Source organism: Pungitius pungitius, chromosome 14 (genome assembly GCF_949316345.1).
Source record: "Pungitius pungitius chromosome 14, fPunPun2.1, whole genome shotgun sequence".
NCBI classification, from domain to species: domain Eukaryota; kingdom Metazoa; phylum Chordata; class Actinopteri; order Perciformes; family Gasterosteidae; genus Pungitius; species Pungitius pungitius.
Window position 1 is genome coordinate 1,553,659 of NC_084913.1, and position 16,226 is coordinate 1,569,884.

Consider the following 16,226-nt stretch of genomic DNA (forward strand, 5'->3'; position numbering starts at 1 on the left):
AACCCGTTGGTTTTTGCACCTACAGGACTTTAAGTTCACAGTGGAGCACAGAGCGGGTGGGCTACATGGGAACGCCGATGCCCTGTCAAGAAGGGACGACTGCCTGTGGACTGCCGCTCCCCACCGTAGTTCGGAGCGGAGGGGGGGGGTACGTGATGGCCCAGCTGGCTTGGGGTAGCCAGGCAACGGCCACCAAGAGGCGTGGTAGTGGATGGGCGGTACTACAGCAGGTGGCCCTAAGTGCACCTCCCAGGTGTTCTGAATCAGAACCTCAATCAAGAGCCTGTAAAAGGGAGGGTGAGACGACACTGTGGGGGGAAGAAAAGAAGCGGAACGACACTAATCCCTCTGCCCTTCTCACTCCAGGACGAGTCCAGCTGAGCTGCCCGATGCCTCCGGCGATCCCGGTGAACCCGGCGTTTTGAGTTTGTTTATGCCCCCTCCCCTCTTCCCCTCAGGTTATAATAAATAAAATTTCCGTTTGACTTCACTGCAATCCTGGGGTCTCGGCTGAACTCTTATTCCCACTGTTAGGAATTTAAGTAGAAGTGCACCCCTAGCGGTGAGAAGTATGTTACGTATAACAATGTTTAGAATAGAATTGTAGTTGTTGTGATGTTAGATAGTAGATATTACATTTGTATGTTAAATAAAGTGAATGTATTATAGACAATAACAATTTAAAGTCATATAAATCATATAAATACTGTACACATTAACATCCTGTCATGATGTAATGTTAAAACCTGGGGACGTAAGCTATAGGCCGTTCTTTATGGATTTCTCCTACTTTTCCCCAGAGAGGGTTTTTAGTAGGAGTTTTTCTCTCCTGTCAGGTATTAATTTAGCAATGTAAGACAGCCAAATGAGGCAATGTGTTGCACCAGATAAACTGTGATAAACCATTAAGTACTGTGATCCTATATGTTGTGTGGTAACTGAAGTGTACTAGTTATAAAATGAAGACAAACTATGTATATGATGTTATTTTCACTCTTTGAGGCATAAAGCCGAGATGTGTTTAAATAGAATGAATTGGACAGGGAGAGATGAGACAGAGAGGGGGATCCAGAGACACACGTGGCAGTTCACACCTTGATGTGAAAAGGCTGGACCAGGAAGGAGCCAATGACATTCAAATACACCCAGAAGACCACCCCCCCCGGGAGCTTCAAATCAGCAAACCAAGGAACAAGAAGATTAGATTTATCCTGCAGCCGTCCTGAGGAGTCACTTTTGACTGGGCCGGGGAAATCTCTATTTCGCAAAATATATCACTATTCACATTGTTTTTTCACTTTGTAATTGTAGGCCTTACTCTTTGTTTAGTTATTAAATACTTTTTGATTTTTAAAACGCAAGCTAGTTGACTTTTGATTCACCGTATCCCGCCTGGACGAGAACAAAGGGAAGCTGGTCTCCCCTTCGGCCTTCAGAACCTAACAACTGCTGGGAACATAGAGAACCCAACCACACAAGCTTTGGGTGGGTAGGCCATGTAATGGCGGGAAAAGCAGGGTTGTGTCAACTACAGTATCGCCCTGCAGTCTCCATCTCCTCCATCTCTCCCTGGTTATTCCCATCTCCAAAGGTAGACTTTAGGATACAGCAAAAATTGAAGGATAAGTCGAAGCAAAAGCCAGCATGGCGCATAGTACAGAATTATTTTGATCAGCACTTCTCTGACGTTACGTTCATATTTACGGACGGATCGAAAGACTCCAAAACAGGATGTGCAGGAGCAGCAGTTTATATCCCGTGTGAGAGTGAGATCTGCATCAGGCAAAGAGTATTAGATCATGTGTCAGTTTATACCACAGAGCTATTAGCGATTCTATTGGCCCTGCAGTGACTGGATAAAAGATAAATTAACAACACCGTCATTGCATCTGACAGTTTCTCAGCACTTTCCAGCATAGAATCCAGTAGATCAGATATCAGGAATGATATAATCAATAAAATATTCTTCATAATGTATAGGATGGAAAGTAGAGGTCAAACCATGCAATTCATCTGGGTACCAGCCCATGTTGGTGTGGAGGGGAAGGAACACGTTGATATTCTGGCCAAACAAACACTCAGAATTAATCATTAATCAGTTTTTAAGAGAAACGAATTTAGTTAAACGGATCTAGTTTTTTTTTTTCCTGTACTTTAGTTCATCTCTTAGTGTTCTGCATAATCTCCTGCTCCACCCTCCAGTCCAGATGGTGGCGGTAATGCACCGAACCGCCAATAAGCACTAAAAGAAGAAGAAGAAGAAGAAGAAGCGCAACAGCGCGTAAGCAGAAAGTTACCGGAGCTTCACTTTAACATCTCAAAGTGTTCAGATCCTGTGAGTATGTCCGTGATACACAATGTGTGCTTTGGTGTGTGTTTATGTGTCTGTTTATGTGTTAACGGGCCGTGAAACGTTTTAAGGTTCATTTAAACCGTTTATACGACAAACCCGGAAATACAGAAACACGGAAACCAGGTTTCTGCAGTTTGTTCCTTTTTAAAACGGAATTGGAAAAACACGTTCTATCTTTCCTTTAATCTTTTCTTAAACGCATTTCTTCGTAAGTGGCTGTGACGTCACTGTATAACCGTCAGTAGAGAACATCTGCTCTAAATGGCCCTTTCTCAGTAACTAAGACGGCGAGAACGGACCTGCGTTCCCGCGAGAACAGACTCGGGAGACGGACTCGCGCTTTCGGGAGATCGGTCGTTTCCGCAATCGGAACAGCAGCTGACTTGATGACGTCACCACGTCAGTTGGTCTCGCTAATACGTTTTATGTTGAGTATTTTACTATTATCAAGCTTTTGTTTTATTTTTATTTAAAATTAGAAACTATATATATTAGATTGATCATTAAATATATATATATATAATAAGTCATAAAATAATTATGTATGTATAAAGTATGTCAATGGATCAGATCAGAGTTGTTGTACAGTCCAACATCTTTTTAAAGCAGATGAAGAGGAGCAGCTGTAGTTTGTGGTGCTGCTGAACTTTACTGGATTACAATGACAGGTGTCAATCTAATATTTATTCATATTAGATGGAAGAAACAAACGTTACTTAGTTGAACGTTTAAATTAGGGCTGTTGTATTACATCACACTGCATTAGCTTTATTTTTGTATGGTTTCATAAAGGAGGACGTTGGGCACAGTAACAACAATTAAACAGTACATATTTTACTGGATAGTAACACATTCCACACACAGCTACCGTTTGTCTCCTTGTTACTCAAACATCAAGAGGCTGATCACCAGTGTGGTGTCATCGTACAGTTAAATGCACAAACATCACTATTAATTAAAATGGTGATGTACCTGAACCTCTTCTGTGTCGCTACATTAATAGTGATTAACCTCATAGTATTGTATGTATATGATGTAGTGATCAATGAGGCTACATACCGTTAGATAGATGACATGATCATTAGTGATTAACAAAGTATTTAATATCTATGATGCAGTAATCAATGGAAGCTACAGTTAGATGACATCATTAGTGATTAACAAAGTATTTAATATCTATGATGCAGTAATCAATGGAAGCTACAGTTAGATAGATGACATCATTAGTGATTAACATAGTATTTAATATCTATGATGCAGTAATCAATGGAAGCTACAGTTAGATAGGTGACATCATTAGTGATTACATAGTATTTAATATCTATGATGCAGTGATCAATGGAAGCTACAGTTAGATAGGTGACATCATTAGTGATTACATAGTATTTAGTATCTATGATGCAGTAATCAATGGAAGCTACAGTTAGATAGGTGACATCATTAGTGATTACATAGTATTAAATATCTATGATGCAGTAATCAATGGAAGCTACAGTTAGATAGGTGACATCATTAGTGATTACATAGTATTAAATATCTATGATGCAGTAATCAATGGAAGCTACAGTTAGATAGGTGACATCATTAGTGATTACATAGTATTTAATATCTATGATGCAGTGATCAATGGAAGCTACAGTTAGATAGGTGACATCATTAGTGATTACATAGTATTTAATATCTATGATGCAGTAATCAATGGAAGCTACAGTTAGATAGGTGACATCATTAGTGATTACATAGTATTAAATATCTATGATGCAGTAATCAATGGAAGCTACAGTTAGATAGGTGACATCATTAGTGATTACATAGTATTTAATATCTATGATGCAGTGATCAATGGAAGCTACAGTTAGATAGGTGACATCATTAGTGATTACATAGTATTTAATATCTATGATGCAGTAATCAATGGAAGCTACAGTTAGATAGGTGACATCATTAGTGATTAACATAGTATTTAATATCTATGATGCAGTAATCAATGGAAGCTACAGTTAGATAGGTGACATCATTAGTGATTACATAGTATTTAATATCTATGATGCAGTAATCAATGGAAGCTACACCTTAGATAGGTGACATCATTAGTGATTACATAGTATTAAATATCTATGATGCAGTAATCAATGGAAGCTACAGTTAGATAGATGACATCATTAGTGATTACATAGTATTTAATATCTATGATGCAGTGGTCATAGAGGAAAAAAGTAGCAGATTATAATCCGGAGTTTCCGTAAATGTTGTGAATCTGAATGGACAACACTTTGTTGCTACGTCACCATGACAACGTCAAATTGGTTTATTGTACTTTTTACTCTGACTTGAACGACTTTTAGGCTGTTTGCTGACGTCATTTTAAGTACCGTATTTTCGCGACTATACGGCGCACCTTCAATGAATCGGCGATTTTAGAACTATTTTCATATATAGAGCGCTCCGGATTATAAGGCGCATAGAATAGAAGATACTGCAGTAAAAGGTTTGACTGGGGCTGCGTTATGCATCCACTAGATCGGGCTGTGCTAAATCAAACGTTATTAAGCGTTCACTCCCATGGTAACGTTGTTCTAACGTTAATGTGGATATCAACAATATCTCTGAACCTCCAACTTTCCTTCTTGATTCATGAAAACATTCTTGGTAAATGCTTTGGTGCATCTTGCACCGAGAGGCAGCGCTGGAACAGACGGTGGACCGTCAGCTCGATCCCGACATCCAACTACCAGCTTTAAAATACGCTGTTGGAGCTGCTGGCACCAGACTTTCCCTCCAATGGATCCTCGTTAACCAGTATGGATCAACCAATTGATCCATATACATGGCGCTCCGGATTATAAGGCGCACGCGTCGTTTTTTTAGAAAAAAAAGGATTTTAAGTGCACCTTTATAGTCGCAAAAATACAATAATGATGTAAACATGTTATTATGACAGCCTGAACACACTTTTTTAACGTCACAATGACTTCTGGGTAATTCCTTTGGGCCGATTCACTCATCCAAAGCTGACTTAAGGAAATGATTCATAAAGGACTCAAACACTGTGACAGGTGTGAGTCTGTGAGTCTGTTTGCTAAATGGTGGATGGAATGAACTTGTTTCTCTTTTCTAGTTTTCTGACCCTTCAAAGCGCTTTAAGGCTTCATGTCATCATTCACACACTGATGAATGACAGCAGCTACCACACAGAGACACCTGTCCATCAGTGACCAACATTCACACAGGACTCACAGCCACAGCAGCAATGTGGGTGAAGTGTCCTGCTCAAGGACACATGGACACAGGTCAACAGGACCTGGGATCCAAGCCACAGTCGCCTGAGGGAGCAGGTTGGGATTGTGTGACAGAGGCCGACAGCATCTGCTGCTGTGACGTGAATGTGAGGTGAATGAGCTCTGTGTGTTTGTCCTGATGAAGATGAATAATGTGTGAGATCTCCCAGCAGGTTGTTGTGAAGGTGTGAAGGTGTGGACTCTGCTATGAATCAGGCTGAGGACCCAGAGGACAGTGTCCCTCCCTCTGAAGCCCCTCTGTGGGGGGGACATGACAGACAGACCAAAGCTCAGAGGTGAGAGGACCATCTCCAACTGTCCTCCACTCGTCTCCATGTCCCAACGTCTTTGACTCACTGACTCTGGTTCTACATGTGTGACCAGGATTTACCAGGGACCAGAACCAGGACCTGGACCCAGCTGTGTGTCCATGAAGAGTAACCAGTCCATGGAGCCTCCTCTAGTCTTCAAAGATGCCCGTCCCTCTGCTGATGCAAGGTGAGGGTCTCAGGCTGATGGTGAGGTGTTTCTACCAGACTCTCTGGTGGAGGTTCTGGGTTTCTTGCTCCAGGGCCCTTCAGCAGAGTCCAGTGAGGGAGGGAGAGCTCCATGGAGGACTTGGTGAGACCTGATGGGACTAAACCAAACTGACTGGTGAAGAACACAGTGAGCTGTTGATCCTCAGTGGGACCAGCAGGACCAGTAGACCTAGACCACTACAGGCATGTGGTCCACATCCAGACCTCACGTCATGGACCTTTACCTTGTTTTGGTCTCTGTGAGGACGGACACCATGTGAGATGATGCTTCATGATTAGATGATGATGTGATGATGTAATCTCAGTGTTTCTTTCAGTTCACATCAGAAAAGAAGAAAGTCTCCTGAACCCAGATGTGTGTCCATGAAGAGTCATCATTCTAAAGGTCATTTCATTAACTTCAAAGATGGAGGCCGTTCTTATGACCCACAGTAAGTTCTTAAACAGATGAAGAAGTGTTCAGATTGTCGTTAATGAATCACAGAAATGTTCATTCATTCTTTAAATTGTTGTTTCCTTGACGATCCATCATGATTTCTTATCTTCATCTAATTGGTCCTTATGTGTTAAAGGGTGAATCATTAACTGTAAACATCCTCAGATGTAAACACTGTCACTCAACTAATAAACTGTCCGTCATCAGTCTTCAGCATCTGGTTTCCATGGTGATCAATCATGACAGAAGCCAATATCTTTACCTAATGTTGTCTTGGTGTTGATGGTCCAACCACCATGTGAGCTGATGGTTCATGTTCCTCCACAGAGAGGACCAGGAGAGCTCAGAGGTTCCCACAGAGTCTGCCCAGCAGCATCAAACCCACCTGGACTCCATCTTCATGGTGTGTACATGAACAACTACTTAAACATCTCTCAGTTCACCATCATCTCCATGCTGCACTTTGTAGACCAGTGGATTGTCCATCTGTCCAACATGGACCTGATGGTGGCTTCCATGGTTCTAGTTGGTGTCCTTCATGGAATGTTCTGTTCCAGCTGCTGGAGGAGAACATCCTCACCTTTGTGAAGAACGAGCTGAAGAAGATCCAGAAGGTTTTGAGTTCAGATTACCCAGAATGCTTAGAGAAGCAGGATGAGGAGGTGCTGGATGAAGAGCAGAGGAGGAGCAGAGAGGCATTTGTGAAGATCTCAGTGCACTTCCTGAGGAGAATGAAGCAGGAGGATCTGGCTGAGCGTCTGCAGAGCAGTAAGAGGGTTTCTCTAAAGACTTGCTGATGTTGTGGATTCATTTATTCTTAGTTCCAACTATTTTCTACGTATTCTCTAACTTACTGACTTGATCTATCTGACTGGTGATGAGGACCCACACACCCTCACAGACCAAGAACCTTCAGTAACACACATAGAACCCACTGGAGATCTGAATTCTTCAAGTCAGAGATTTATTGGAGCTACAAATAAACCGAGCTCTTTCCAGAAAGACACCAACGAGGTGATGATACAACACAGTTCATACATCTTTTGACCATTGATTGAGTGAAGCTCTCCCCTCAATCTAACTACGTAACTCTCCTCCTGTTGTCGTCCTACTATTCTTCCTCTTGTCCTTCACTAGACCTTCTATCTGCTTGTTGATGCTGGACTAACTGGCTCAGTCTGGTCAGCTGACCCTCCTGTTCTCCTCCTAGTGTCTACATACACTATATATTAATCTAGTTGTATCCCTACTTACCCAATTTCTCTAAAACTGATTATAACATGAATATATGTTGGATAATAAGACACATTTTCCCTCAACACGATGAATGAGACCTTCACTAATGTCTCAAGAGATGGACAGAATATATTCATGGAGTCATTCTCTGAGGAAAGGACATGTTAAAATCTATTCTGTGACTCATTGATCTTCTCTGTTGTCTTCATTCAGGACTTCCTGCTGCAGTTTGTCAGCGTGAACTCAAATCCAACCTGAAGAAGAAGTTCCAGTCTGTGTTTGAGGGCATCGCTAAAGCAGGAAACCCAACCCTTCTGAATGAGATCTACACAGAGCTCTACATCACAGAGGGAGGGACTGCAGAGGTCAATGAAGAACATGAGGTCAGACAGATTGAAGCAGCATCCAGGAGACCAGGCAGACCAGAAACAACCATCAGACAAGAAGACCTCCTCAAAGCCTCAGCTGGAGGAGAAGAACCAATCAGAACAGTGATGACTAAGGGAGTGGCTGGCATTGGGAAAACAGTCTTGACACAGAAGTTCACTCTGGACTGGGCTGAAGACAAAGACCATCAGGACATACAGTTCACATTTCCATTCACCTTCAGAGAGCTGAATGTGCTGAGAGAGAAGAAGTTCAGCTTGGTGGGACTTGTTCATCACTTCTTCAGTGAAACCAGAGCAGCAGGAATCTGCAGGTTTGAAGAGTTCCAGGTCGTGTTCATCTTTGACGGTCTGGATGAGTGTCGACTTCCTCTGGACTTCCACAACAATGAGATCCTGACTGATGTCACAGAGACCTCCTCAGTGGATGTGCTCCTCACAAACCTCATCAGGGGGAAGCTGCTTCCCTCTGCTCGCCTCTGGATAACCACACGACCTGCAGCAGCCAATCAGATCCCTCCTGAGTGTGTTGGCATGGTGACAGAGGTCAGAGGGTTCACTGACCCCCAGAAGGAGGAGTACTTCAGGAAGAGGTTCAGAGATGAGGAGCAGGCCAGCATGATCATCTCTCACATCAAGACCTCACAAAGCCTCCACATCATGTGTCACATCCCAGTCTTCTGCTGGATCACTGCTGGAGTTCTGGAGGACGTGTTGAAGACCAGAGAGAGAAGAGATCTGCCCAAGACCCTGACTGAGATGTACATCCACTTCCTGGTGGTTCAGTCCAAAGTGAAGAAGGTCAAGTACGATGGAGGAGCTGAGACGGATCCACACTGGAGTCCAGAGAGCAGGAAGATGATCGAGTCTCTGGGAAAACTGGCCTTTGATCAGCTGCAGAAAGGCCACCTGATCTTCTATGAATCTGACCTGACAGAGTGTGGCATCGATATCAGAGCAGCCTCAGTGTGCTCAGGAGTGTTCACTCAGATCTTCAGAGAGGAGAGAGGACTGTACCAGGACAAGGTGTTCTGCTTCGTCCATCTGAGTGTTCAGGAGTTTCTGGCTGCTCTTCATGTCCATCTGACCTTCTTCAGCTCTGGTGTCAATCTGCTGTCAGGAGAACCTGGACCAATGCGTCTCTACCAGAGAGCTGTGGACCAGGCCTTACAGAGTCCTAATGGACACCTGGACTTGTTCCTCCGCTTCCTCCTGGGTCTTTCTCTGGAGACCAATCAGAGTCTCCTACGAGGTCTGCTGACACAGACAGGAAGTACCTCACAGACCAATCAGAAGACAGTCCAGTACATCAAGGAGAAGATCAGTGAGAATGTGTCTCCAGAGAAAAGCATCAATCTGTTCCACTGTCTGAATGAACTGAATGATGGTTCTCTAGTGGAGGAGATCCAACAGTCCCTTAGTTCAGGACGTCTCTCCACAGATAAACTGTCTCCTGCTCAGTGGTCAGCTCTGGTCTTCATCTTACTGTCATCACAAGAAGATCTAGAGGTGTTTGACCTGAAGAAATACTCTGCTTCAGAGGAGGCTCTTCTGAGGCTGCTGCCAGTGGTCAAAGCCTCCAACAAAGTTCTGTAAGTAAAGAGTTAGATTCATTCATCATGACTTCATGTCAACATCATGGTTGTTTATTTCTGATTCAGAACATGAAAAACATGAAATCAGAAGATAAAGATTTATTTTTGTATCTTTCTTTAAAACGAGTCAGATGGAGGATAGAGAAGCTTAACTTTGTATTTTCAGCTCTATTTAACAACATTAGATCTTCCTTCCTCATCCTGATACTGATACTACAGTACTTCCTGTTAACAGTAGAGCAAATTAACTGATGTTTTCCTCTTGTTGTTCTTTGATCATCATGATTTTATTTTAGTTCAAACTCATCACTAAAGAGAGTTTAATTTTAACACAAATGTTATTTTTCTTGTTGGTTGTTGTCTCTTCAGACTCAGTGGCTGTAACCTCTCAGAGAGAAGCTGTGAAGTTCTGTCCTCAGTCCTCAGCTCCCAGTCCTCTAGTCTGAGAGAACTGGATCTGAGTAACAACCACCTGCAGGATTCAGGAGTGAAGCTGCTGTGTGATGGACTGAAGAGTCCACACTGTGACCTGGAGACTCTCAGGTCAGGATTCAATGTCCACTTGGTCTTTATTTACATCAATTGTACATGTTTTACTTTATATGATTCTTGTATGGTTTAAATAAAATATTTATTTCCAAATATTTCCATAAACATTTGTTGGAATTTGTTTTCACTAAAATGTTAGAAATCGAAAATTTTGGAAATATATTTATCAGTTTATAAGATTCTTTATGTACAGTTTAAAGTAGAAAAAGAACAAATGGAAAAACATTCACTGAACAAATGTTCTTTGATCGTCATGATTTCATTTTAGTTCAATCTCATCACTAAAGAGAATTTAATCTTAACACAAATGTTATTTTTCTTGTTGGTTGTTGTCTCTTCAGACTCAGTGGCTGTAACCTCTCAGAGAGAAGCTGTGAAGTTCTGTCCTCAGTCCTCAGCTCCCAGTCCTCTAGTCTGAGAGAACTGGATCTGAGTAACAACCACCTGCAGGATTCAGGAGTGAAGCTGCTGTGTGATGGACTGAAGAGTCCACACTGTGACCTGGAGACTCTCAGGTCAAGATTCAATGTCTTTATTTACTTCATATGATGCTTGTATGATTTAAATAAAATATTGATTTTCCAAATTTTTCTATAAACATCTGTTAGACTAAAATGTTAGAAATAGAAATGTTGGTAAAATATATTTATCAGTTATAAGATTGTTGATGTACAGTTTAATGGGCTTTTTGTGTGTTTTGTTCTGTCTGTAAACCAGTAAGTAATAATGGTCACATGATCCCTCACTAGCCGACAGTATCTCCGTCCTGCAGTGACCTTCCAGCCCTCACAGCTCCCTCAGGTCATGTGACATGTGTGTTGTTTTGTGTGTCTGCAGCCTGTCAGGCTGTCTGATCACAGAGAAAGGCTGTGCTTCTCTGGTCTCAGCTCTGAGCTCCAACCCCTCCCACCTGAGAGAGCTGGACCTGAGCTACAACCATCCAACAGACTCAGGAGTGAAGCTGCTGTCTGATGGACTGGAGGATCCTCACTGGAGACTGGAGACTCTCAGGTATGAAGAGGCTGCAGCCACAGACCATCAGTCTGGTAGAGGAGGGAGAGCTGGAGACCTTTTCTCTGTCCCACTGTCAGTCTGGTCATGTGACCCTGAGACACCAAGCTGACCTCAAACTACCAGAGACTCATCAAACTGTTTCCCACATCAGACCATCAACACAGACAGAAGTAGTGAGGAGGAGTAGTCAGGATGACTGTTCCCAAAACAGGGAGGAAGGTGACGAAAGGCTTGTGTCTCTGGAGCCTTGTCTTGTTGTTATAGGAGAGGACAGAGGTGTCTCCTGACACGGTGAAGGCATCATGGTGGGTTGATATGAGTCAACGTCGTCACCTGGATGTTTAGAAGCTGATCATCTGCCTCCAGTGTGTGTTGTCCTTTAGTCACACGTTATTACTAAATGACACAGTTAAAGAAACAATATGTTCAAACCGTCTTGATGGATCATCACAGCAGGAATGTTTGGTGTTTTAAAGGAGCTCAGCTTCAGGTTTTGGTGCTTTGCACTGAGAGCCAGATCCCTGGATGATAAGTTGGACTTGTTGAAACTACAGGTGACAGTCGGCCACAGACACTCAGTGAGGAACCAACAGCTGATTGTGGACATCGGGGGTATTGCACAAAAGCACAATAAAGAAAGAATTTGACTGTTTTATGTGTTGGTTTTATTGCTGTATCTGTGTTGATGTGGTAAATGTGCTGGTTTTACTGTCAAGTGTCTTTGAGTAGCAACATGTAAAGCACTATATGTGTAGTGGCTAAACCGTTTCCTTTTGGCCTTTCCTATGGCTCCTATTTCCTCGTCCTGTTGTTTTCTACCACATGTGGAAATCCTCTGATGTGACACATTCTTCTGTGTCCATGAAGGTCATGAAGATTTGAGCTAAGGACTTCAGTGACAAACACACACTTCTAAAATGTTAATACAAATACATCAGAACACAACGGAATAACTGTTAAACCCAGATCAGCTGATTTAACCCATGAGCTGCAGGATTCATCTTAGCCTGGCTCTTAGCCTGGTCTGGAGCAGGTTAGCTTCAAAGAATAAATCGCCATGGTTACTTGGCCCGGTTTAATTCAACCTCCTTTGGTGCAACCAAATCAAGCTAAATTCCTCCAGAATAACCTGGATATCCGACTTAATCCCTTATCCGGGTTTGGTGCAACAGCCCCCTGGGGGGTCAGAGCCCAAAGAGGTTTGTTTAGGACTGGACCAAAGTTCTAGGGGGACTTAGGCAGTGCTCTGTGGCTGCAGACCCACCTGAGCTGTAACATCTTCACCTGCAGACTACAGGTGATAGAAACTGAACCACCTGTGAAACCACAGTGAAGAAGGTCAAAGGTCAATCATAATTAATTGTTGGGAGGCTTCTAAGGACGCTTCGTTCTTCTTCTTTGGTTTGTCCACAGTACTTTGTGTTCGTAGTACTTCGTCCTCATAGTACTTCATGCTGGTAGTACTTTAGGCCTGTAGTACTTTGTGCTGGTAGTACTTCATGCTGGCAGTACTTTGTGCTCACAGTACTTCATGCTGGCAGTACTTTGTGCTCACAGTACTTTATGTCGGTAGTACTTCATGCTGGTAGTACTTTAGGCCTGTAGTAGGTTTCTAACACGTTAACATGCACTAATCCTAACAGATGATGAATGAGTGAACATGATGAGCTGTGGTCATGGGCCAATCAGAAGAAGAAGAGGTGGTCCATGTGGACATGAAGGACCAAGCTGTGTGTATGAGAGTGATGTCATGTCCATGTCTCCATGCTGCTCTGACCCCCCTCCTCCTTTCAGGGTGGAGCCTGCTGGAGTCCGATGGATGACACCAGGTCTGAAGAAGTGTAAGTGAGCTTTGAGTTGGATTCATCACACTGTGACATCACTCATTCACCTCTGGGATGTCACTAGATGAACACATGATTAATAACTGCAGCTGTATTGTGTCTTGTTCTCTCATCAGATTCCTGTGAACTCACAATCGACACAAACACAATAAACAGAGAACTCAAACTGTCTGACAACAACAGGAAGGTGACATGTGTGAAGAAGGAGGAGGTTCAGTCATATCCTGATCATCCAGACAGATTTGACTTCTATCCTCAGCAGCTGTGTAGAACTGGTCTGACTGGTCGCTGTTACTGGGAGGTCGAGTTCAGAGGAAGTGTTTTTGTATCAGTGAGTTACAGAGGAATCAAGAGGAAAGGAGGCAGTAGAGACTGTTTGTTTGGACACAATGATCAGTCCTGGAGTCTGAGATGCTCTAATGAAGGTTACTATGTCTGTCACAATGAGACACAAACACCCATCATCTCCTCCTCCTCCTCCTCCTCTGGTAGAGTAGCAGTGTATGTGGACTGTCCTGCTGGCTCTCTGTCCTTCTACAGAGTCTCATCTGACTCACTGATCCACCTCCACACCTTCAGCACCACATTTACTGAACCTCTTTATCCTGGGTTTGGGTCCTGGTCCGGTTCTGGTTCCTCAGTGTCTTTGTGTCCTCTGTAGGACGGAGAGTCTCCTCCTGGTGGAGAACCTTCCTCTCTGCTCACCACATAGTTCAGTGTGTACAGCTGATGGAGGTCCATGTGGGTGTAGGTGCAGGTGGAGCAGGTGAGGGGTACCTGAGCTGGTCTGGACTCTGGGGGTCCACAGCTCTCTGGGACTTGTGCTGTTGCAGATGAACGTGTGAAAGAGCTCAGCGAGGTGTGTTTTAATGTCTCTGTGCTCGATGCCTCTGTGGATGAATCAATAATCATCATTTAGATGTTGGCTCCTAATTACAGTTTAATCTTAATCTTTATGTGTCACAATGTTCAAGAAGACATTTTATACGACTAATGTATCTGTTTGATAAATTGTACTCAAATTTTAACTTCAAATATTTCAATGTGTCACATTAAAGATCATTTCACATTATCTGCTTTGTTCCTTTTTAAAGCTTCAGCAAACCTCTGAAAAAAGGTTTAATGACAGATATTAGTTACTTCAATTCATTTTATTTTGTATAGCCCAAAATCGCAAATTACAAATTTGCCTCAGAGGGCTTTACAGTCTGTACACATGCAACATCCTCTGTCCCGAAAACCTCACATCGGCACAGGAAAAACTCCCCTCCATGGGGAAAAAAGGGAAGAAACCTTAGGGAGAACGTCAGAGGAGGGATCCCTCTCCCGGGATGGACAGACTGCAATGGATGTCATGTGTACAGAATCAACAATGTAAAAGATGTACAATACATTCAATTCCTCTAAAGAAAATGATACAAGTAATTGCAAGTAGCAGAACAGGTGTACGGCAGGACCACTGCAGGGACAACCTCCATCAGATAGAACCACCATCCACAGAGGCTTCTGTGGGGAGGGAGAGCAGAAAGATGTTGGTTTTTGATGACAGTAATATGAATCATATTTAAAGTAATGATGAAGGCAGCAGCAGGTGTCAGCAGAGCCAGGAGTCAGAACCGGGGTCCGCACAAAACTATGATCCACGGAGACCTGCGAGGCGAGAAAGCACAAAAAACTCCCGGAAAGAAGCTTAATTAGTGATGTACATTATTAAAACATGGATGATTGTGGGAGTGAGAGAGTGAGAGTGTGAGAGTGAAAGAGGGGCTCGGTGTGTCCTAAGAAGTCCCCCGGCAGTCAAAGCCTAGAGCAGCTTAACTAAGGGCTGGTCCAGGCTAACCTGAGCCAGCCCTAACTATAAGCAATATCAAAGAGGAACGTTTTAAGCTTTATCTTAAATGAACTGAAGCTGGAAGTGGAAGCTGGTTCCACAAAAGAGGAGCTTGATAACTGAAGGCTCTGGCCCCCATCCTACTTTTTAAAACTCTAGGAACCACAAGTAGTCCAGCATCTACGGAGCGTAGATGCCTTGTAGGGTAATACGGTGTAACAAGCTCTTTAAGATAAGACGGTGCCTCACCAGCAAGTGCCTTGTAGGTGAGGAGAAGTACCTTAAATTCTATTCTTGATTTAACAGGAAGCCAGTGGAGAGAAGTTAATACAGGAGTTATATGATCCTATTTCTTAGTTCTTGTTAATACACGTGCTGCAGCATTCTGAATCAGTTGGAGAGGTTTAAGCGATTTACAAGAGCAGCCTGATAACAAAGAATTACAGTAATCCAGTCTAGAAGTAACAAATGCATGAACTAGTTTTTCTGCATCACTTTGAGACAGGAAGTTCCTGATTTTCGATATATTCCGTAGATGAAAAAAGGCAGTCCTTGAAGTCTTCTTTATATGAGAGTTGAAGGACATATCCTGGTCAAAGAGAACTCCAAGATTTCTGACGGTGCTGTTGCATACCAGAGCAATTCCATCCATAGAGACTGTATCACGTGACAGCTGACTTCGAAGGCGCTCTGGGCCTATCATGATAACTTCCGTTTTTTGACATCAGGAAGTTGCAGGTCATCCAAGTTTTGATGTCTCCAAGACAGTCCTGAAGTCTAACAAGTTGGTTGGTGTCTTCTGGCTTGATCGATAGAGTTGATGATACAGTTGAGTATCGTCTGCATAACAATGGAAGTTTATGCGGTGTTTTCTGATAACGTCGCCCAAAGGAAGCATGTACAGGGTAAATAAAATCGGTCCAAGCACAGAACCTTGTGGGACTCCGTGACCAACATTTGTGGTCCTCAATGATTCACCGTTCACAAACACAAACTGGGATCGATCCGATGATTAAGATTTAAACCAGCTGAGTGCAGTTCCTTTGATGCCAATCAAGTGTTCCAGTCTCTGCAGCAGGATACGGTTATCGATGGTGTCAAATGCAGCACTGAGGTCCAGCAATACAAGAAAAGATACAAGTCCTTGGTCCGATGCAAGTAGAAG

The 16,226-nt window shown here is 43.0% G+C and overlaps 1 protein-coding gene across 1 annotated transcript in view; it reads left to right on the forward strand.

Moving 5' to 3' along the window:
- The window catches only part of LOC119227872 (NLR family CARD domain-containing protein 3-like), a 58,322-nt gene extending 44,020 nt beyond the window's left edge, over positions 1 to 14,302 (forward strand). Inside the window, exons 2-12 of the mRNA XM_062557455.1 lie at positions 2,203 to 2,335; positions 5,802 to 5,927; positions 6,016 to 6,129; positions 6,488 to 6,601; positions 6,934 to 7,009; positions 7,164 to 7,374; positions 8,056 to 9,820; positions 10,193 to 10,366; positions 10,714 to 10,887; positions 13,181 to 13,227; positions 13,347 to 14,302. Coding sequence (XP_062413439.1) covers positions 5,839 to 5,927; positions 6,016 to 6,129; positions 6,488 to 6,601; positions 6,934 to 7,009; positions 7,164 to 7,374; positions 8,056 to 9,820; positions 10,193 to 10,366; positions 10,714 to 10,887; positions 13,181 to 13,227; positions 13,347 to 13,891 — 3,309 coding nt within the window. The 5' untranslated portion in view covers positions 2,203 to 2,335; positions 5,802 to 5,838 and the 3' untranslated portion in view covers positions 13,892 to 14,302. The remainder of the gene's footprint in view (positions 1 to 2,202; positions 2,336 to 5,801; positions 5,928 to 6,015; positions 6,130 to 6,487; positions 6,602 to 6,933; positions 7,010 to 7,163; positions 7,375 to 8,055; positions 9,821 to 10,192; positions 10,367 to 10,713; positions 10,888 to 13,180; positions 13,228 to 13,346) is intronic.
- The last annotated feature ends 1,924 nt before the right edge of the window (positions 14,303 to 16,226 follow it).